At 39.7% G+C, this 23,667-nt stretch overlaps 1 protein-coding gene across 1 annotated transcript in view; it reads right to left on the bottom strand.

Moving 5' to 3' along the window:
• LRPPRC (leucine rich pentatricopeptide repeat containing) overlaps nucleotides 1-23,667 on the bottom strand; it is a 110,183-nt gene that overhangs the window by 54,390 nt on the left and 32,126 nt on the right. The window contains exons 12-16 of the mRNA XM_008254465.4: nucleotides 20,382-20,500; nucleotides 16,339-16,432; nucleotides 12,876-12,942; nucleotides 3,238-3,265; nucleotides 568-625 (exon numbers count right to left, since the gene is read on the bottom strand). Of these exons, the coding sequence (XP_008252687.2) occupies nucleotides 568-625; nucleotides 3,238-3,265; nucleotides 12,876-12,942; nucleotides 16,339-16,432; nucleotides 20,382-20,500 (366 nt within the window). The remainder of the gene's footprint in view (nucleotides 1-567; nucleotides 626-3,237; nucleotides 3,266-12,875; nucleotides 12,943-16,338; nucleotides 16,433-20,381; nucleotides 20,501-23,667) is intronic.

Raw genomic sequence — 23,667 nt, 5'->3', positions numbered from 1 at the left:
TATACTAGTTTTGAGTGTACAGTATTTGGGAAAACACGTAACATTAGAAAAGATTATTACAAAGTTAAATAATTTTAATAGGCAGATACAGTAATCCTGTGGAGAGCTGCCTATTAGCCAATGAAAAATGAAGATTAACAAAGATGTTTTCTAACAACAGTAATTTTCCTATGCATTCAAGCATAAAACGTGTAGAGCCACGGGTTAATACCTAGGATAGAAAATCTGAACTTTCAAAATGGGCACCTACTTACAGAAAACTATATATTCTAAGCTTCGTTATACAGAAAATGAAAATCATGAAGTACCAAAATAATGTATTTTGGGTAATAAATTATATTTATGTGGGAGAAATCCACAAGACCTTTATCCTGCTTCATATGAATAAAACCAAACACTTCATAGATTACAAAACCTTGTGGTTCTCTGTACAGACATTTATAACCAAATGTTTTCAAATTTCACTTTCAAAAATAAAGTGTTTACTGCTGTAAATCCTCCTAACCCATCATTACTCTGGAGAATGGATTTGTGGATAAGTTACAATCAGCGAAATGGAAACACTACCGGTGGGTCCTGGAGGCTCCTGGCAATACCGTCCATCCTTGTACAACAATTCTGTTATCTGGGAAGACAGAGAAGCCACACAGGGCAGTGAGAGATGCAAACAAGAACAAACACAACCTGAAACTGAATTCTTGGAATGATAAAGCCTCTCCCCAGTAAGGTATTATTCTATACCACAGGAATTCAATACCTCCCACACCCATCCAGGAGGTGGTTTTGTTTTTAAATAATAGGTTTGTCAGATAAAAAACAAAAATAAACCCATGGCGAAGGAAAACAGCAATGTTCCATGAAATGCCACAAAGGAAGCTCTAAACTGACTTCTTTACATATGACTTGAAAAGGGTTGTCATAAATAGGTTACAGGAATTATCAAACTATTATTTCCCATCAAACTGGACCAGTTTCCTCCTTCTAAAAAAGTTAGTTTATTTATTTACTTATTTGAGAGGTAGAGACACAGAATTCCTATCTACTGGCTCACTCTGTCAAATGCCTGCAACAGCTGGGGCTAGGCTGGGCTGCAGCTGGGAGACAAGACTACAACCTAGGTCTAGTTTCCTTCTTTTATATGAATTTTTACAGAAATAATGAAGCAAAATATACTGGACAAATAAGTAATTTCTTTTTTTAGCTATTCAGTGACTTTTTTCCCCATTCATTCTAGTGGTGTTGAAACAAAAGAAGTCTAAGTTCTAATGTGTGTTTTTGTGGATTTTCATGCAACCTAAGAGATAACTCTTACTTTTCAACATTAGTTCTATCACCAGCTTTAAAAAAAATTCAAATATGTAGTTCACGGTCAAAATGATTACCTAAGCTACAGTTCTGAACACAGTATCTGACCATATAACCTCAGGCTGATGAGAACAGAAACATATAGCAGTTGTCCACAGTGATATGGGTTGGGAATTCTGAATTTATGTGTACACCATCATTTAGTCTCTTTACTCTTAGTGCCTGGCATATACTGTAACTGACAACTCAAACTGTAGTTGCTTCTATTATTTGTTTGTTATTAGGGAAAATTAGGCAACAGTGATCATACGCCACTATGAAAAATCATGCTGTACTTTATGGTAACTCAAAGGGTAGCTAAGGTAGAAAGGTTTTCTCAAAAGAGCAAAACAAATACAAGGGGTCTTTCAAAAGTTTATAGAAAATAGTATTACAAAAAAAATATGCCTGGATTTCAAAATTTTTTTGTACCAAAATAAATTTACCTTTCAATTCCATTTTCCACAAACCTTTTAAAATACTTTCATACTCCATACCTACAAACTGTTTTTTAACCAATGCATGCAAGGGAAAATAAATTCTATCATAAATTGTAGCCATGCATTAGATTTAACTGAGTCAAATTTAATAACAAATTTTAGACAAAGATGCATTTAACAAACAATGAAAATCTCTAAGAAGAATTATTTCTAAATATATATTGTCCCTACCAAAATTAGAATGGCTACATAGTTTGAATGGCAGTTCTACCAATACAAGAAGAAGTGAGTGAAATTTAGATTTCAAAAGGTATTTAAATTGGAAATTGCAGTTAATACTATACACTCTCAGAGTTGGTGCTGTGGTGCAGCGGTTTGAACTGCCACTTGGGCTGCCGGCATCCCATAATGAAGTGCCTGGTTTCAGTCCTGTCACTCCACATTTCCAATCCAGATTCCTGCTGCCTTTAGGAGACAGCTGATGATGGCCCAAGTACTTGGGTTTCTGCCATGCACATGGGAGACCCAAAAGGAATTCTGGGTTCTTGGCTTTGGCCTGGCCCAGTCCCAGCTTTACGATCGTTTGGGAAGTGAATCAGTAGATGGAAGATCTCCATCTCTGTGTCTCTCCCTTTCTCTCTGTTACTCTGCCTTTCAAATAAATAAGTATTTTAAAAAAATATATATTCTGGCTTTATTAGATTAAAAATCATTCTTGAAATTTACTATAATTCTGGCATAAAATCAGTTTACTTCTTTAAAAGGTAGCAGTAAAAAGTTGGCCAGCATTTCATTCAAATATAACATACACAAGTATATGTACACATATTAAGAAAATTATTCAAACTTTAAGGTCATATAGCTTTATACTAATGTAAACAGTATTTTTTTGGAAAAGTTGAAAATCTCAGAATTTAGGACTGAAGAGCTGGCACTGTGACAGCGCAGGTTAATCCTCCACCTGTGGCACCAGCATCCCATATGGGTGCTGGTTCAATACCCAGCTGCTTTTCTTCAAATCCAGCTCTCTGCTTATGGCCTGGGAAAGCAGTAGAAGATGGCCCAAGCACTTGGGCGCCTGTACCCTTGTGGGAGACCTGGAAAAAGCTCCTGGTTCCTGGCTTTGGATTCGCCCAGCTTCAGCCATTGTAGCCATTTGGGGAGCGAACCAGTGGATGGAAGACCCATTTCTCTGTTTCTTATTGTCTGTAATTCTACCTCTCAAATAAATAACATCGTAAAGAAAAAAAATCAGAGCTGTGATCACTATTAAAAAAAAAAAAAGGAATTTAGGACTGATTCAAGGACTACCTTCATCATAAATTTCATGCTGTTTAAAATTTCTAAATCAATTAACTTAAAATGGTACATCATAAATGTGTGAAGCTATTAAAAGTTTGCTCTTAATGGTTTTTTATATATCACCATACGGTGTGCAGTATTGAGTACTTACCTTGCCCCAAAGATTTACATCCATAGACCTGTAGAGGGCAGCAAAGGATTGAAAATAAACCCAAAGGTTTAAATAACATTTTAAGGTAAAATGCATTTGCAGTTATTTTATGAAATATGAAATAAATACATTTAAGTGTTTGCAAAAGCAAGTTGAATTACCAGGACAAGGTAACTTAGAAAGTTTGACCCTTATTCATTTTGAATCTTTAAAATCAAGACCCGTTTACATAAAAATATCAAAGAACCACCCCTATATCTTATGGGCAAAGTAAAATGGAGAAGGAGATCTGCAAGGTCTCAAAGTGTCTGCCCACAGAATGCTTATTCCTTGTAACAGGAAGAACAGTAACTACATAACAGAGAAGTGAACACTTTGAGCAAAATCAAACTTCACTAGTGAGATGCTGAGGACAGTGAATGCCTTTGGATAAATTTCCTGGGCAGACAATCGCTCATGTAGTATTCCAGGTGCAGGTGCACAGCCTGCATCCCATCATGAGCAGTCATTCCGAGGAACATTCTGAAAGTAACTGACCTGCAGTTTCCAAACATGGTAATGTCTTGACAGACACATGCTGAGGAACTATTCCAGATTAGAGAAGATTAAAAAGAAAAACCAACTAAAACACACCCCTGAAAAGATTCAGTATAGAAAGGCAGGAGAAAGGGATGTCAAAAAGGACATACTGATGAAAGTGGAACATGAGAATATGAACTATATTACAAAATATGCCAGTGATGTTAAATTTCCCAAATCTGCTAAATGTTCTGTGGTTGCCTAAGAAAATGCCCATTACAGACACATTAAAGGGTAAAAGGGCAGGGCTGGCATAGTGGCTTAGTAAGCAAAGCAGCCACCTGCAGTGCCAGCATCCCATATGGAAGTCCCGGCTTCTCCACTTCCAATCTATCTCCCTGGTAATGCACCCAGGAAAGCAGCGGGTGATGGCCCAGTGCTTGCACCTCTGCACCCATGTGGGAGACCCAGAAGTAGCTCTTGGCTCAGAACAGGCCCAGCTCTGGCCATTGTAGCCATTTGGGGATTGAACCAGCAGATGGAAGATTTCTCTGTCTCTGCCTTTCTTTCTCTCTCTCTCTCTGACTCTGTCTTTTCAAATAAATAAATAAATCCTAAAAAAAAAAAAAAAAAAAAAAGAGGAGCCAGTGCCGTGGTGCAGTGGGATAATCCTCCGCCTGCATGGGTGCCACTTCTAGTCCCAGCTGTTCCTCTTCCCATCCAGGTCTCTGCCTTGGCCTGGGAAAGCAGTAGAAGATGGCCCAGGTCCTGGGACCCCTGCACCCGCATGGAGACCCAGAAGAAGCTCCTGGCTCCTGACTCCAGATCAGTGCAGCTCCGGCCATTGCAGCCATTTGGGGAGTAAACCAGCAGATGGAAGACCTTTGTCTCTCCCTCTCACTGTCTGTAACTCTGCCTCTCAAATAAATAATAAATAAATAATCTTAAAAAAAAAAAAAAAAAGGTAAACGGGCATGAATCACACAACCTAAGCTCAAATAATTCAAAATAGTTTTGTATGTGTTAATTGATAGGTATATGGAGGGATAGGTACATGGATGAATGGTAAAGCAGCAAAATGCTAGAAGTTGGCGAATGTGGTACATGTGAGTTCTCTGTACTATTCTTATAATCTGTAAATCTGATACTGTTTCAAAGAAATCAAAAAACAGCTGGTTCAAATGTCAACTACTTAAATGGAAAACCACACAACAGGACAACAAATGGATATTGGTCTTAAATTATTTCTAAGTTTTGTATACTTGATATATATATATATATACACTATGTATACTTCATTCAAACCTCACTTTAAGAAGACTAATTTATATGATTTAATGGTAAGTCTTAATTTATATGTTTTAATGGTAAGTTTACAATAAACACACAGTAAAATTATGTATGTGTCCAAGGTGTTTTTACACTTGAGATTGAGCAGTCTGATGTGTACGAACTTTAGATATAGTCAAGTTGATAAAAAAGCATTTATTGTTAAAAAACATAATCGGGGCCGGTGCCGCGGCTCACTAGGCTAATCCTCTGCCTTGTGGCGCCGGCACACCGGGTTCTAGTCCCGGTTGCCCCTCTTCCAGGCCAGCTCTCTGCTGTGGCCCGGGAGTGCAGTGGAGGATGGCCCAAGTGCTTGGGCCCTGCACCCCATAGGAGACCAGGAGAAGCACCTGGCTCCTGCCATCGGATCAGCGTGGTGCGCCGGCCGCGGCGGCCACTGGAGGGTGAACCAACGGCAAAGGAAGACCTTTCTCTCTGTCCACTCTGCCTGTCAAAACAAACAAACAAACAAACAAACAAAAAACACAAAAACCATAATCGCATAATCGGAATGAACCACTAATAACCTGCAAAAACTTTGAAGGATTTTAGGTGCAATATGAGCAGTGAAAAAAGTCAAAAGACAACACCCACTTTATGTCTATTTGCAAAGTAACAAAAGTATAGAAATTGTTCACACAGGTCCCTGCACCCTGCACCCCGAAGCACTGGCTTTGGATTGGCCCAGCTCTGGCAATTGTGGTCATTTGGGGAGTGAACCAGCAGGTGGAACACCTCTCTCACTTTCTCTTTCTATCTGCCTCTCTCTAACTCTGTCTTTCAAATAAATAAATTAGTCTTAAAAAAAAAAAAAAGGAAAAGTTTTAGAAAAGATCTACAGGTGTGAAAAAAAATGTTTATGGAGTCATGTGTTAACTATGTTGCTTACTGCAATTTGGAAACAAAATCTTTGGTACATCAGAAGGATGATAAATTGATATAAAAATCTTATCTCTAGGTTGTAGTGTAAAACAATCTCTCACCTATTACAAGACTTTTCATCTAAATCAATCAAGGATTTTAGTACAGCCTCTTTTGTTTTTTTTTGGACAGGCAGAGTGGACAGTGAGAGAGAGAGAGAGAGAGAGACAGAGACAGAGACAGAGAGAAAGGTCTTCCTTTTGCCATTGGTTCACCCTGCAATGGCCGAAGTGGAACGTGGCAGACCCGGAAGAAGCTCCTGGCTTCAGATCAGTGCAGCTCTGGCCGTTTTGGCCATCTGGGGAGATGGAAGATTTTCTCTCTCTCTGCCTCTCTGTAACTCTGCCTTCCAAATAAAATAAATCTTAAAAAAATAAATAAGTAAATAAAACAACCTTGCATGTGTGTATTTAAAATTCCTTGTTTCATAGAAGAGGAAAGAGACTTAGAAAGGCAAAGTAAAATATCTCCACTTGCAACTCCCCAAAGGATTCCACAAAATGTTAATTATCTCTTAATGTTGCCTGTTCCCCATTAACCCTTACCTGTGTCCCCACCCCGCCCCTGCTGAATAACTGTCATTCTCATCTCGACTCAAGGTCTAAACCTCTGAATTGGGAATGAGACCATTCATGAGAAAACCAGGCTCCCATTTGGGCTCTATTCTTGCTATTAAGTCGTGGTTTCCTGAGTTACTATCAACCCACCTTGGGTCCCCAGACGCACTGTTCTCTCAGCCTTGGTGCCCCTGCCTGAAATACCTTTTGTCCTGCATAAATTTGTACTCATCCTTCAAGATTCATCTCAGCACCTTCTCTGGACAGCAGCCCAGATTCATCCCTTCTCCAATCTTGGCAGAAACAGAGTACCTTTTCCTTGAAACATTCATAATTATGAAGACAGGTTTGCACAGAAAGAGTATTCTTACTTTCTGGTCTCCAATGGAGAACAACGTGGGGGAAAGAAATTTCCTGTTTATTCTTGAATTACGTATTATCTACCATTCCTAGCCCTTAGCAAACACTAATAAGAGCTAATATTTTCTGAGCACTCACAAATGCATTAAGCACTCTCCTAAAGCACTTTATTTTGTTAACTTCTTTAATGGTCACAATATCTTTGCTTTAAGCACAATTATCAGAGCCATTATAAAGATGAAGAAACTGAGGTACAAAGTACTTAGCTTTAAAACTTACCCAGGGGCTTTCTAAGTTAACTGTGGATGCTAGACTAACAATTTGCATCTAAATTTGCTCCTTTCCCAATATCCCACTTCAATCAAAGGATTTTTTTTCAACAACACATAAAATGAATGGAAGTGCAGCTAACTGAGAATAAACACTACAAGTTAAAAGCAGACAGACAAGTAGCAACCGATTTAGCAGTAAAGAGAATGTCAAATCCCAAGACATCAGTAAGGAAACCTGGGACCAAACCCATTTATACAACAGAATCTGCTTTACCAAGGGAGAGGAAAGGAGGCTAACACAAGTAGGCCGTAGATATCCTCTCGCCTTCACAGTTGGGATGTTGTCCCTCGGATTGAAGAAGAAACCTGAATGACTCTTCTCTGGACTATAAAACAATGAAGCTCTGGACAAGAGAGAATTCTGTAACCATATGCCCTAAATGGTACCCACAGGGGCTCTCAGCACTCTCCCTCATGCAGTATCCTGCAAGAACACCCAGCCTAAGAGGAAAGCCACAGAGACACTGCTGCAGCAGATCTGCAGGTGGCGCAGAGTAAAGCTCCAAGTATACAAGCCCCACAAATGCCCTTGGAGCAGCTTCCAATCACTTTTACATTGCTAACACTCTTAAGCATAGATTCCCAGACATTTTGGAAAAAAAGAAAAAAACAAAACAAAAAGGTATGAAAGCTGGGAGGATGTACACAATAAGCATGGAGTGAAAAAGCATTCAAAAAAACTGTTATTGGCCGGCGCCGCGGCTCACTAGGCTAATCCTCCGCCTAGCGGCACCGGCACACCGGGTTCTAGTCCCGGTCGGGGCGCCGGATTCTGTCCCGGTTGCCCCTCTTCCAGGCCAGCCCTCTGCTGTGGCCAGGGAGTGCAGTGGAGGATGGCCCAGGTGCTTGGGCCCTGCACCCCATGGGAGACCAGGAAAAGCACCTGGCTCCTGGCTCCTGGCATTGGATCAGCGCGGTGCGCCGGCCGCAGCGCGCCGGCCGCGGCAGCCATTGGAGGGTGAACCAACGGCAAAGGAAGACCTTTCTCTCTGTCTCTCTCTCTCACTCTCCACTCTGCCTGTAAAAAAACAAAAACAAAAACAAAAAACAAAACAAAACAAAACAAAAAACCTGTTATTAATAACTTGAGATAAATATTTGATACCTATGAAATACTAATATATTTTATGAAAGGAACATCTACAGAATCCTAAAGAGATTCAGAAATAAAAAAGTGACAGCAGGGGCAGTACACTGTGGCGCAGCATGCTAAGCAGCTACTTGGGATGCCGACATCCCATAATGAAGTGCCAGTTGAGTCCTGGATACTCTCCTTTTAATCTAGCTTTCTATTAATGCACTTGGGAAGGCCCAAGTGCCTGGGTCTCTGCCACCCATGTGGGAGATCAGGTTGGAGTTCTTCACTCCTGGCTTCTGTCTGGTCCAACCCTGGCTGCTGAGGTCATTTGGGCAGCAAACTCAGTGGATAGAAGATCTTGCTCCTTTTCTCCGTACCACATTGCATTACAAAAAGAAAAAAAAAATGATCAAAGAAATGAAAAACTCAATGGAAGAGGTGAAAAATAAAGCTGAGAAATATCATCAAAAGTAGAACATACAAACCAAATCAAACCCAAAGAAAAATAAAAAAGGGAAGAAGGATAGAAAAAGAAAGCACCAGTCCAAGAGTTCCAGGAAGACAGTATTTTAAAAATAAAATTTAAAAATAAATCTTTCCAGGATTGAAAGATACGAACAGTCAGGTTAAAAGGACTCACTAAGCACCCAGCAAATGGACACAAACAAAACCACATTCACAGGGTTGCTTTATAGCGACATGTCAGAACAGCAGTGATAATGAAAAGATTCTTCCCAAATTCCTGGAGGTTCTGGAAATTTCCAAAACACTAATAATAAACATTCTACAAATTTCTAGAAATAACAAAATAAAGCTACATAGAAGTTGCTTTATTGTCAAATGTCAAAACACTAGTAATAAATAAAGGGAAGATTCTACAAACATGCAGAGGAAATTCTACGAGTAACAGCTCTGGCTCCTGACCACAGCTTCCCATTAATGCAGACCCTGGGAATAAGTGGTGATGGCTCAAGCGGCTGGGTTCCTAACAGCCACGTGGGAGACTGAGATTACATTCCCAGTTCCTGGCTATAGCCAAGGTAGGCCCAGATGTTGTGGACATCTGTCTCTTTCTAACTAACTGTTCTAAAAATAAATAAAACATAATAAAAGATTTTGTAAAAAATTTATCCTCCACATGCTTTTCTCAAGAAGCTATTTAAGAATGTCCTCAACCAAAATACAAGAGTAAACAAGAAAAAGGGAAGAATTAGACACAGAATTAACTTGAAATAAAACAGAGACTTTCCCAGATGAAAGTGGAGGGAGAACCCAATTGAAGGAATAACTAGACATGAAAAACTGCTAACCAGTCCAGATTGTGGGTCAGAATCACCAAGATGCCTGTCACTGTACCTTCTTTATGACATCTACATGATCTGTACTGCTTTGGCAAACTCTAACAGTTGTCAGGTTTAGACAATTTAAGTTATAAAACAAAAAACTCTAGAAAGTCCTAACATTTAATTGATGTTCAATTCTCATTTCCTGAGCTTATCAAATTACAGAAATACTAGCTTGCTATTTAAGACCTATTAATATTTGGTAGTTTTAATACAGGTAGATAACACTATATTACAAGTTGTACTTCAGTAATAAAATACATATCCAAATTTCCCTTAGGTTTGCTAAGATGACTATGATACCTAAATTGCAACTCTATTGACTACATTTTAAAATTTTAGTAGTTTCGGGGTGGGACAGAAAGAAGAAATCACCACATCACAAATGCTTGAGTATACACATAACCTAAAAATTTTCTCTATCTACAATGAGAAAAATTAACAAACAAGATACACTTTTAGAAACTGAATGTTTAAACATGCTCTTGGAAGGGATTGGTTGAAACATTTTGACTAAGAATACAGCAAGAACAAAGAAGGATCTGCAAATGTCCACACACCAAACGCACTTAGATAGTAAGCCCTTTGTTAAATACATCTAAAAAATTTTATGTGGCTATTTTAAAACTCAGAGCAATTTATGCATTTCAGATGCTAACAGTGAAATGACCAAAGAGGATTTAAGTCACACAAGAATTAACAAATAAACTGTTATCTGGCAAATAATTCAATCACACCAAAACACCAAGATCCTGAGTTTCTAGTCTGGTCTCTCTCATGACACTGCCTTCAGAACACTACAGATGCCCATCTCTCCCCTGTGTCTTTATCATTCGCACCACTGACCACAACCTCCTTTCTTGGCTTTGAGATTCTCCAGGTTCTCATTCTCCTCTTCCTTCCAGTATCTCCCCAGGCTCTTTCCCTTACACTTCCCAATCATTTTCCTACAGTGAAACTAAAAACTAAAGAGAACTTTTAGCTCAGCATCATGGTGCAGTGAGCCAAGCTGCCCCCTGCAATGCCGCATCCCGTATTAGAGTACCGGATCCAGCTCTCAGCTAATGCACCTGGGAAAGCAGCAGAGGATGGTCCAAGTACTTGAGCACCTGTCACTCATGTAGGTGGGAGACCAGAACAGAGTTCCTGGCTCCTGGTTTCGACTTGGCTCAGCCCTGGCTTTTGCAGCCATTTGGGGAATAAACCATCAAATGGAAGATCTCTCTCTATCTGTTAACACTACCTTTCAAATAAACACATAAATCTTTTTAAAAAGAGAGAAACCAAACACACACACACACATACACATACGCACGATTAATATGTATAATTTTTTTGGTTTTTTGATAATGGCAAAAATTAGAACGAATTTCAGTCTATTAATAGGGTAGTGACTGAAAACTTACAGTATACCCACACTATTAAATCTTTCAAAGGTGGTCCGGCGCCATGGCTCACTAGGCTAATCCTCCGCCTTGCGGCGCTGGCACACCGGGTTCCAGTCCTGGTCAGGGCGCCGGATTCTGTCCCGGTTGCCCCTCTTCCAGGCCAGCTCTCTGCTGTGGCCAGGGAGTGCAGTGGAGGATGACCCAAGTCCTTGGGCCCTGCACCCCATGGGAGACCAGGAGAACCACCTGGCTCCTGCCATCGGATCAGCATGGTACGCCGGCCGCAGCAGCCATTGGAGGGTGAACCAACGGCAAAGGAAGACCTTTCTCTCTGTCTCTCTCTCTCTCTCACTGTCCACTCTGCTTGGCAAAAAAAAAAAAAAAAAAAAAAAAAAAAAAAAATCTTCCAAAGGTATTAAACAATATTAACAATCAGATTTATACTGGTAGACCAAGAGGTATCTAGATAGTATTGTAAAGTAAAAAACAAAGACTGAGGAGTAGAAGTATAATGTCACTCTTGGTTAAAAGCAAACAAAAAACAACTTCAATGATCTTTTACAAGTATCTATGTCTTTTTTTAAAAAAATTATTTATTTTACTTGAAAGGCAGAGTTTCTATTCTAAATCCTATCCTCTATCCCATCTTGGTTAATGTTCTTTCTCCTTACCACCAACCTCTAACATGCAGAGGGGAGAAACAAGAGAGAGGTCTTCCATCCACTGGTTCACTCCCCAAATAGCTGCAACAGCTGGGGCTGGGCCAGGCTGAAGCCAGGAGCCCAGAGCTGCTTCTGGATCTCCCATATGCGTGCAAGGGCCCAAGCACTTTGGCCATCCTCAGCTGCTTTCCCCTGCACATCTGCAGGGAGCTAGATCAGAAGTAGAGTAGCCAGGACTCAAACAGGCACCCAAATAGGATACTAGCATTGCAGGTGGAGGCTTAACCGTCTATACCACAACAGCAGCCCCAAGTACCTATTTCTATACAGAAGAAAACAATCTGTAAAACTACTGCCATATGTTTACAATGCACAAAGAAAACCACAACTCATGATGAAGAGTCACTATTCTACACTGCTTTGCTCAAAAGTGACCATGGCTTCAATCACACCCTCACCAGTAACACCAACTCCAACTCTCAACTCCATCAAATAATACCATAAAGAAAATACACAAGGGGCCAGCGTTGTGGCATAGGGAATAAAGCTGCTGCCTACAATGGCAGCATCCCATATGGACACAGGTTTGAGTCTGGGTTGCTGGCATTAAGCTGCCGCCCGCAACACAGGCATCCTGAACAGGAACAGTCCCAGCTACTCTGCTTCTTATCTAGCTCCCTGCTAATGCACCTAGGTAAGAAGAAGGCAAAATGCTGACAGTTGACAAATCTAGAGAAAGAGCATGTGGATGTTCCTTTCACTATTCTCTCAACTGTTCTTTAGGTTTGAATGTTTTCAAAATACCAAAATTGGACAGAAGAAAGCAACAGAACTACTACAGTGAATAAAAATATTCCGTGATGGGCTATTCAAGGACATAACTGAATATACATGCAAATTTGTCCACAACTCCAACAGTGCTTTCTTCCTGGATATTTTCCACATCAGTGTGTACTTCTTGGAAAACATGATGTAGAAGGCTACTTAAACTCAATTCAATCACCTGGAAGAATAACACTGGTAATGTTATTTCAGGTAACTTATATATTGGAAGTAAGAATATATGTATCTTTCCTCATGCAGTAGGTCAAATGGACAGGAGCTATCAGTGCAGATTCAGGCAAAGAGCATTTCAGTTGATTATCTTACCTCCTAAAGCCAAGAATCAGGCTGCCCCTCAAATAATTAAATGGGAAAGGCGTTGTATTTGACTCCACTGCAAAAGAAAATAAATATCAATAAACCCTACACCAAACAAAAATAAATTTAAAGAACCCCTAATGTATCAACTTATTTGAATATCACTCTTTCAATTTTTATTTTAGAAATTTTTATTTTGAAATATTTTCATACAAAATTAGATAATGCAAAAATATATCTGCAAAAAAACTAGCTTTTGAAGGTATTTTCATGAATTTATATAACAAATGAATGTATACCATAAATATTTGTTTGTGTAAATGGCAATTACTAATATGCCACCATATTCAAGTCAGTCTGGTACACATACTACGGGTGGACTCCGGCTCTAGGAAGAGAAATCAAGTACCCAACAGAAGTTTTGTTCTTTAAAGATAGCAGGTGAGGGGAAAAGTTCTTTTCTGAGAATGGTGGTGACTTCTGTTGAACTATTTATACTTTCTCATTCCATTTTCCACCATGATCAAAGACCAGCATTCATCTAAGAATGTTAACTTAAAGTCATAATAAAACAGGACTTCACGTCTGTGATATACTGATTTATACTGATCTTTCACTCCCCTGATCATTTCTCTGCTCTCCTACTCATTTTGGTATTTAATAGTTTATAACACTGGCCGGCGCTGTGGCTTAGTGGGTAAAGCCGCCACATGCAGTGCCGCCATCCCATGTGGGCACCGGTTCAAGTCCTGGCTGCTCCACTTCCCATCCAGCTCTCTGTGATGGCCTGGGAAAGCAGTAGAAGATGGCCCAAGTCCTTGGGCCCCTACGCCCTCATGGGAGACTGGAAGAAGCTCTTGGCTCCTGGCTCCGGATCAGCTCCAGCCGTTGCGGCCATTTGGGGAGTCAATCATTGGATGTTAGCCCTCTCTCTCTCTCTCTCTGTCTCTCTGAAACTCTGCCTTTCAAATAAACAAATAAATCTTTAATTTTTGTATGTTTTGAAGCTGACACTGTGAGCTTGATTGGCTTTACTGTAAAAAAAAAAAAATCAGGCCTTACATGGATTTCTTACGTAACGCTTACTGTAACTAGTAAAGGGACCTGTTCAGTTTATTTTTCCCACAATTGTATTAAAGTGGCATCATATTGTAACTAACTTCATCTTTTCACTGAAAGTGTAACATAGCTGCTGAATGACACAGACATTGGCAGAATGTGAGTGCACAGAACAGGTAAATTCGGAAGACAACATATATACTTTAAGATACCTGGTTTAATTTAGTAGGAAAAAAAAACAAGAAAAAACCTCATGGGATGAGTCACAGTCAGTATGACTTGTTCAACCCTCGTAATACTAGATAAAAAACTACCCTTCACACATAAAGGCAATGGTTTGGGATTAACCTACCACTGTATACTCTGAACAAGGAGTTTCTTTCTCAGTAGTTTTATCACATTAGAAAATCTAAAAATAATTTTTTAAAAAATATTTATTTATTTCTTTACTTGAAAGTCAGAACCATAGGCAGAGAGGGAAGGTGGGGGGAGATCTTCTATTCACTGGTTAACAATGGCCAGAGCTGGTCCAGGCTGAAACCAGGAGCCAGGAGCCTCTTCCAGGTCTCCCAGGTGGGTACAGGGACTCAAGTACTTGGGCTATCTTCCCCTGCTTTCCCAGATGCATTAGCAGGGATCGAGATCGGAAGTGGACCAGCCAAGACTTGAATCAGTGCCCATATGGGATACTGGCACTGCAGGCAGTGGTTTAACCCACTGCGCAATAGCACCGGGCCTCCTAAAAATCATTTTTAACCCATCACACCCAAGGTTTTCAATTCTTCGAATATTTCAATGACATTTACTTCAAATTTATAGGTGTCATATTTATTGTCGTGCTAGTGGGAAACATTTTCCCATTTGTGTTTCCAGGCTTGGAAAATGAGTCTGAGCAAACAAAATTAAAGATAATTGAGAGATATATAGTTATGTCCACTTCAAAATTCTTTGGGATAAATTGTTCTACACTCAGAGAATTTTAAAGTGAAAGTAACTATATGCCTCTTAATTATTTTTAAAAAATTTTTTTTCTTAAAGATTTTTATTTATTTGAGAGGTAGAGTTACAGACAGAGAGAGGGAGAGACAGAGAGAGAGTTCTTCCATCCGATGGTTCACTCCCCAAATGGCCGCAATGGCTGGAGCTGTGCCAATCCGAAGCCAGGAGCCAGGTGCTTCTTCCTGGTCTCCCACATGGGTGCAGGGGCCCAAAGACTTGGGCCATCCTCTACTGCTTTCCCAGGCCATAGAAGAGAACTGGATGGGAAGAGGAGCAGCCAGGACCAGAATCAGTACCCATATGGGATGCTGGCGCCGCAGGCGGAGGATTAACCTACTGCGCCAAGTGCCAGCCCCGTCTCAATTATCTTTAATTGATCTTTAATAATTGATAAATAATTGATATTTCATTAATCTGAGACCAGCCTAAAACAAATACGAGCAATTAAACAACTGACTGCTCTTCAAAGACCCGTGAATCAAAGCAGGAGGGAGGGCACCAACAAGAGTAATTTCAAATATTCTTTAGTCTTAAAGTTCCTGGCATTTTTCCAAATAAACAATGTCTTGAAAATTTACTTTTATACTATTTCAAAACAGTATTTCACAGAATACTGTCAGCTGTTAATCATTAAAAAGGTGACCAGAAACATATCAGTAAGCAGCTGACAAAAAGCATTCAGTTTCCTTAGCAACAAACAAGTCTTTAAAAACAAAGCGGTTGAGCTGGCATGATAAAAGGAAAAGGCAGCTCTTCTGTATGCACCTTATGAACCTAGATTCCTCTGCTAATGCTTCTGTTTTCATCCTGTCAGTATGGAAAATCTATGTATCATACACAGTAGAAGGCAAAAATTGATACACCCAGATAGCAGATAGCAGTAAGATTCAACCTTTGACTCAAAATTTAACATTCACCATTTTTCATTCTGGACATTTAGTGTTTCCCTAACAATATTTCAACTATTTCAGGTGACGTATACATAGATAATATGTACCAAATCGGGATTTTAGAAAGCTTCTATCTAGATAATTGCAAATACTTTCAGAAATAGTTTCTCAACTGATTTTCACAACACCCATAAGGTAGTCCTAGCCTCATTTAATGAAACTGGAGAGGTAAGAGACCTCTTCCAGGTCACATAATCAGCAAATAAATTATAAATAGGACCCGAGCCTTGTTCGTGTGTTTGGGGGTTGGAGGAAATAGGGAGGGTTCCCATCTTATCTCCACCGTAACTCTATGTTTTAAAAATTACTTCCCAATTATTCGTGAGTTCAGTTCACAAACTGTCTCACCCACTCAACCACTCTGGCTTTAAAAACAAAAGATTTCCTTGTATCACTACTACACAAGCCCTCAATAGTTACTAAAATCAATATCTGGCAAGTTACTGCTAATGTTGCATACTTACAAAATGACAAAATATAGGCTAGGTTCCCATTTAGTGCTTCATGTCTCACTTCAGCTAGAGAAAACGTATCACTTTCAGGTAGACATCCATTTTCCTAGGGATTAAAGCATGTATAAATGATAACATGTCTCAGCTAACAATAGTTTGATGTAACATTCAAATCTCCTGGTTTTTTTTGTTGCTTTTTATCACCATATTCTCTCATAATCTATCATTTAAGAAGATTATCTTCTAGAACAATACATACATAACTGAATTTTGACAAAGCTTTGAAAGGAATTCCAACACTACACATCAAATGCTTATTGTCAAATATAGATAATCTTTTACTTTTAAAGTGCTTTATTTCTAGAAGGGTTTCCTACTAAAGACTACTAAAACAATTCTCACATTCATAACAAAACAAAACTTCAGGGGCTGGTGCTGTGGCATAGTAGGTAAAGCCACTACCTGCAGTGCCGGCACTGTATATGGCCACCAGTTCGAGTCCTAGCTGGTCCACTTATGATTCAGCTCTCTGCTGACATTCCTGGGAAAGCAAGAGAGGATGGCCTAGGTCCTTGGACCCCTGCACCCACATGGGAGACCTGGAGGAGGCTCCTGGCTCCTGGCATCAGATTAGCACAGTTCCAGCGTCATAGCCATTTGGAGAGTGAAAGAGATGAAAGACCTCTCTCTCTGCCTCTGCCTCTCTCATGTAACTCTGTCTTTCAAATAAAATAAATAAATCTTTAAAAAAAAAACTTAAAAAAAAAAAAAAAACCTTCAATGCATCAAGCTGAAATGATACTCTGGGGGAATGAATTGAGATTAGGATCGAAGTTAATTTTATTTAATTCCAAGTGCCCCCACTTGTACCAACATGATTTGTTTGAAAAAAATTTCATATGAACCAAAATTTAATTTTTTAAAAAGATTTATTTATTTATTTGAAAGTCAGAGTTACACAGAGAGAGGAGAGAAGAGGCAGGTCTTCTATCCGCTGGTTCACTCCCCAATTGGCCACAATGGCCGGAGCTGTGCTGATCTGAAGTCAGGAGCCAGAAGCTTCTTCCGGTCTCCCACGTGGGTGCAGAGGCCGAAGGAATTGGGCCATCTACTGCTTTCCCAGGCCACAGCAGAGAGCTGGATCAGAAGTGGAGCAGGCAGGACCAGAACCGGCGCACATATGGGATGCCAGCACTTCAGGCCAGGGCGTTAACTGGCTGTGCCAAAGCGCAGGCCCCCCCAAAACTTAATTCTAACATGTTTATTGACTACTAACAGCACAATGTAAACACCACCCAGATAATTTTGTTGCAATAAGCAACAAAAAAAATAAACTATAGATGGGGATGGCATTGTGGCATAGCAGGTAAAGCTGCTGCCTGCAGTGCCAGCATCCCATATGGCTGCTGGTTCAAGTCCTGGCTGCTGCACTTATGATCCAACTCTCTGCTATGGCCTGGGAAAGCAGTGGAAGATGGCCTAAGTGCTTGGACCCCTGTACCCATGAGGGAGAAGCAGAAGCTCCTGGCTCCCAACTTTGTATCGGCCCAGCTCTGGCCATTCCGGCCATTTGCGGAGTGAACCAGCAGATGGAGACCCCTCTCTTTGTCTCTCTCTCTCTGCCTCTGCTTCTCTGTAACTCTGCCTTTCAAATAATAAAAAAATAAATCTTTAAAAAATAAATAAGTAAATAAACTATGGTATATCTATACAACAAAACTGGATTCAAGCCTCAAAGACAATTTGTAGAATTACTGCTATGGAAAGACATTAAATGAAAAAACCTAAGTTGTTGGGTAATAGAATAATGTAATCCACTTTTTCCTAAAAGAGATTTCTCAGATACATACACCTGAATGAATATACATTAAGCAATAATGATTATCTCAAGGAACTGTGGATGAGTTGTGAAGTCTTATCACTGACTTGTGTTTTCAAATTAATCAATGAATATATTACATAATTTTCAAAAACTAATAAAAACTGCAGCCAAAGATAAAAAGGCAAACCATGAAACTGGGTAGTAATTTCCAAGCCAACAATACATAGTACTGAAATTCCGGAAACAGAGGCGAAGAGTAGTTGTGATGAGAATGAATAAAATCAAATTTAGGGTAAGTATCCAACTAGATCTGTTTCTCCCTAAAATAAGTCACCAGTGAGATAGCAAAGTTAGTACAAGATATTGCAATTTTGGGCTATATTTCTGTATAGAAAGAAAACATTTAGAAAAATAAGAGAATGTGGTAGAGTTTTTTTTAAGATTTATTTCTTTGAAAGAGTTACACAGAGAGAGAAGGAGAGGCAGAGAGAGAGAGAAGGGATCTTCCATCCGCGGGTTCACTCTCCAACTGGCCACAATAACCGGAGCTGTGCCAATCTGAAGCCAGGAGTCAGGAGCTTCCTCCGAGTCTTCCCATACTGATGCAGGGGCCCAAGGATGTGGGCCATCTTCTATTGCTTTTCCATGCCACAGCAGAGAGCTGGATTGGAAGTGGAGCAGCAGAGTCTCAAACTGGCACACATTTGGGATGCTGGCACGGCAGGCGGCAGCTTTACCTGCTATACCACAGTGCCGGCCCCTAAAGTGGAGTTTTAAAATAATAACAGGGGTTGGCGCTGTGGTGCAGTGAGTTAAAGCCCCGGTCTGCAGCACCAGCATCCAAAATGGGCACTGGTTTGTGTTCCGGACGCTCCACTTCCCATCCAGCTCTCTGCTATGGCATGGGAAAGCAGTAGAAGATGGCCCAAATCCATGGGCCCTGCACCCAAGTGGGAGACCCGGAAGAAGCTCCTGGCTCCTGGCTTTGGATCAGCTCAGCTCTGGCCACTGTGTTCATTTGGGGAGTGAACCAGCAGAATGGAAGACCTCTCTCTTTCTCTCTTTGGCTCTATCTCTCTTTGTAACTCTTCCAAATAAATTATATCTAAAAAAAAAAAAAAAAGAAAAAGAAAAAGAAAAAAAAAAGAAAAACTCTGCTAATTAAAAAAAAAACAGTAAAATATGTATAATACAGGCTCAAATTACTCTCCTAATAATTTAGAAAGAAAGGTAAAGACAATCAAAACATTAACCCTAACTTTAAGAGGATTATAATTATGTAATTACTTCATGGACAGGAAGGAACACTCTAATATTATTAGAAAAATGAACATATCATATGAATAACTGCATAGGGAACCAATCTCTTAAAGAAATATTCTTATTCTGCATTTGGTGCTCTGTCCTGTTGTTCCTAACTGTACAGTGCTTTGTGTAGAAAATGGAAATGTGACCCTTGTTGACCCAATGTGTTGTCCAGGACAATGTCTTCAAGTGCCCCTTCACAACACTTTGACTATTCTGGAGGGAACAAGAACTATTTGGCAGGAAAATAACACTCTGTGGTCACACAAAAGATTATTTTTTAAAAGAGAATTCAGAATAATGTTCAAAAAGTGAAGACTGCTAGTTGCATTTTACCATGGGATTAAAGAGTGAATATTGTTTTAATTTTTTCTGGTATGGCCAAATTGCCTTTTCAACACAAGAAAAATGCTTTACCTTTTAAGTTAAATCACTATAAAGCTAATGAATACTTTTTACAAAGCTTTAGAAAACTGTATACAGAAACAGGCATTCGGCCCAGCAGTTAAGATGCCACCTGAAACCCCCGCATCTCATATCTGAATGTTTGGATTCCAGCCTCAGCTCTGCTCCCGATTCCTCCTTTTGGTAACGTGCACCCTGAGAGGCAGCAGGTGATGATTCAAGTACTCGAGTTGCTGCCACCCCTGTGGGAGACCCAGATTCAGTTTTGGGTTCCTGGTTATGGCCACACCCAGCTCTGGCTATGCAGGCATTTAAGGAGTGAACCAGCAGTAGATGGAAAAATCTGTCTTTCTGCCTTTCAAAGTAGGTAATTAACTGAAATTTGAAAAAAAAAAAAAAATTGCATACACAGTTGAGCACCTGCAGTCATCAGCTCAATGGCTTTCTTGTGTGTGTGACCACTGACCATTAGGGACGAATGATACGCTCTTTAATTATGAAATTAAACCACACCTCTACTCACCTGCAAAACAGCACGTACTGACTGTACATTATCAAAGGATGGGAACACATAATTGATGTAAGTCTCCTGATCAGGAACTACTCCCATTTCATGCATTCCTTTGAGGACTTCAATTATACCTGTAAGATAAAATTCAGAAGTAGAGAAATGAAGACTAGGAAGTAAACCGACAAAAGACCAGAAGGTTCAATTCAGTTATTTTCAGAAAATCATAATGTAGGAAAATTACTCAATATTTTGTTTGTCTAAAAGAAAATGCAAACAAAAAAAGCATGTGAACTATAAAATTTAATTTTCTAAGAGACTGCAAAGGGGCCAGGGTTGTGATACAGAGGGTAAAGCCATCACTACTGACACTTGCAACCCATTCTCATTGCCAGTTTGAATCCCAGTTGCTCTGCTTCTGATCCAGGTTCCTGCTAATGTGCCTGGGAAAGCAGAGGAAGATGGGTCCAAGTACTTGGGCGTCTGCACCCATGTAGGAGACCCAGATGGAGTTCCCAGGTTCTGGCTTCAGCCTAGCCCAGCTCTGGCTGTTAGCAGCCATTTGGGGGTGAACCACTGGATGGAAGATCTCCTTCTCTCTCTCTCTCTGTTACTATCCTTTCCAGATAATAAAATCAATCTTAACAAAACATCATTTCATGTTTTGCAAAGCTATAGTTAATAAACAGCACAAACTGAATTTTTTATATTAGAACCTATCAAACTGTACAGGTTTAATTAACTTAATTTGACAAAGGCTACCATTTAATAAAAAGATAGTACACACTTGTTTTCCCTCCTTTTTTCTTTACATGTAGTTATTAGCTTGAAGTTAGAGTTATAGGAAGAGATGAAGAGTCAAAGAGAGATCGATTGATCTTCCATTCATTGGTTCACTCCCCAGATGGCCTCAACAGCCAGGCTTGACCCAACCTGAACCTGGGAGCCAGGAGCTTAATCAGTATCTCCCACATGAGTAGCAGGGCTGAAACACTTGGACCATCCTCCACTGCTTTTCCCAGGCATTAGCAGGGAGCTGGGCTCAAACTGGCACACAGATGAGATGCCAGCATCACAGGCAGTGGCTTTACCTGCTATGTCACATCAGTGCCCTTTGTTTTCCTATTAAAACTTACTTCTTCACCTTCATTACTTTCACATTAAAACTTCCCACAGCCAGGGCTGTGGCACAGCTGGCTAAGCCTCTGCCTGTGGCCCCAGCATCCCATATGGTCACTGGTTCGTGTCCCGGCTACTCCTCTTCTAATCTAGCTCTCTGCTATAGCCTGGGAAAGCAGTGGAAGATGGCCCAGGCACTTGGGCCTCTGAACCACTCTGCACCCATGTGGGAGACCCAGCAAAAGGTCTCAGCTCCTGGCTTCAGATTAGCCCATCTCTGGCCCCTGCAGCCATCTGGGGGAGTGAACCAGCAGATGGTAGACCTTTCTTTTTCTCTCTGTGTGCCTCTCAAATACATAAATAAAACCTTAAAACAAAAGAAAAAAGCCTCCCCTAAAAGTATTTTTGATTTACGGTATCACCTATACAGAAAAACTGTATTTCTATAAACTTGCTATATAAAAATGCTCTAGTATAAATAATTGGTTGTAAAGTCCCACTGAGTACAGAAAGACCCAGGCAAATCTGTAAGTATTCCAAGTATCTGCATGTTTCTTCCAGGTAAAATTCAGATTATGGATCAGAGTATTTCATTAAATATTAAATAGTATTGGCATAAAAGTAGACGCATAAACCATAATAATGAACTCAAAAATAAACACTCATACATATAGACAATTTTTACAAAGGCATCAGGAATACAAATGAAGAAATAATGGACTCTTCAATAAATGACTCTGGAAAAAAACAGAAAAAAAAAAAAACAAACAACCAGAAATTCACCAGCAAAAGAATGACACTTGTTACTTTAAGTCTTTACATCATGTATAAAAATCAGCTCCAAGTGGATTAAAGACTAAAACCTGAAACTCTAAAACTTCTAGAAGAAAACTGTGTTCTTAGTTTTAGATATGAAATAAAAGCACAGGCAAAAGAAAAACAAGTAGGACCACATCAAGCTAAAAGCTTTCTGCACATCACAGGAACCTATCAACAAAATGAAAAGGCAAAACAGTATCTGCACACTGATTTTCATGCACCATTGTTCACAGTAGCCAAGATGTGGAAAAACACTGTCAACAGATGCAAAGAAAGAAAAATGTGGTGCATAAATATATATAAAAAGGAAAAATGTTCAGCTATATGGAACTCTAGTCATTTTCGACAACACAAACCTTGAGGACATTATGCCAAGTGTAATACGCCAGACATAAAGACAAATACTCCATGATCTCATTTACACGTGGAATCTCAAAAAAAGTTCTCCCTGTAACTGGCAGTAGAATGCTGGTTACCAGGAACTGGGGAGGGGAGACAGTGCAAAGAGGATGAAAGGGTGAGAGATTTTGGCTGAAGAATATAAATTTTCATTTATAATAAGTTCTCTAGGCTTCATGTACAACACAGTGAGTATAGTTAATACTAAGGTATACTTGAAATTTTCCCAGAATATATCTCAAGTATTTTCACTATTGGGAAAAAAAATAAGTAAGACTATGGATATGGTAGTTAGCTTGACTGTGGTAATCATTTCATAATATTTATCTCCAAATGTTATACTGTAGATCTTAAATACATTTATTTGTCATTTATGTCAGTAAACCTGGGGCAGGGATAAATAAATAATACATTCAGTATCTTAGAGGTTTAGATACATTTTTTCAAGATGTAAAACAGTAAAGAAAACAAAGGGGGCAGGTGTCTTGCCTAACCATTAAGATGTCTACATCGCATGTCAGAGTACCTGGATTTGAGTCCCTGCTCTACTCTGAATTCCAGCTTCCTACTAGGTGCACCCTGGGAGCAGGTGATGGCTCAAAAAGTTGGATCCCTGCCACCCACATGGGAGACCTGGATTGAGTCCCAAGGTTCTAGCTTGTCACAAGCATTTGGGAAATGAACCAGAAGACATGAGCTCTCTGTCTGCCTATGCCAATAGAATAAGTAAATAAGAATTTCAAAAACAAAGGTGAAATTTATTTATAAAGAAAGAATGTCCCCACAAAAGCTTGTGCCTACTCAAATTTAGGAGAACGTGCAAGTAGAGTTAATTCACATAGTATATATATATAAAAAAAAAACCTGTAAGCAAAATTTAGAACTATTCCTTTAAAATTCAGCAGGAATCAGTATTAACAATTACACTTAATATAAAAGATGGTGGGGCCAGTGCTGTGTGGTA

This window comes from Oryctolagus cuniculus, chromosome 2 (assembly GCF_964237555.1).
Source record: "Oryctolagus cuniculus chromosome 2, mOryCun1.1, whole genome shotgun sequence".
Classification (NCBI taxonomy): Eukaryota; Metazoa; Chordata; class Mammalia; order Lagomorpha; family Leporidae; genus Oryctolagus; species Oryctolagus cuniculus.
The sequence above is the reverse complement of the archived record's forward strand: the minus strand, read 5'-3'. Positions and strand labels throughout refer to the sequence as shown.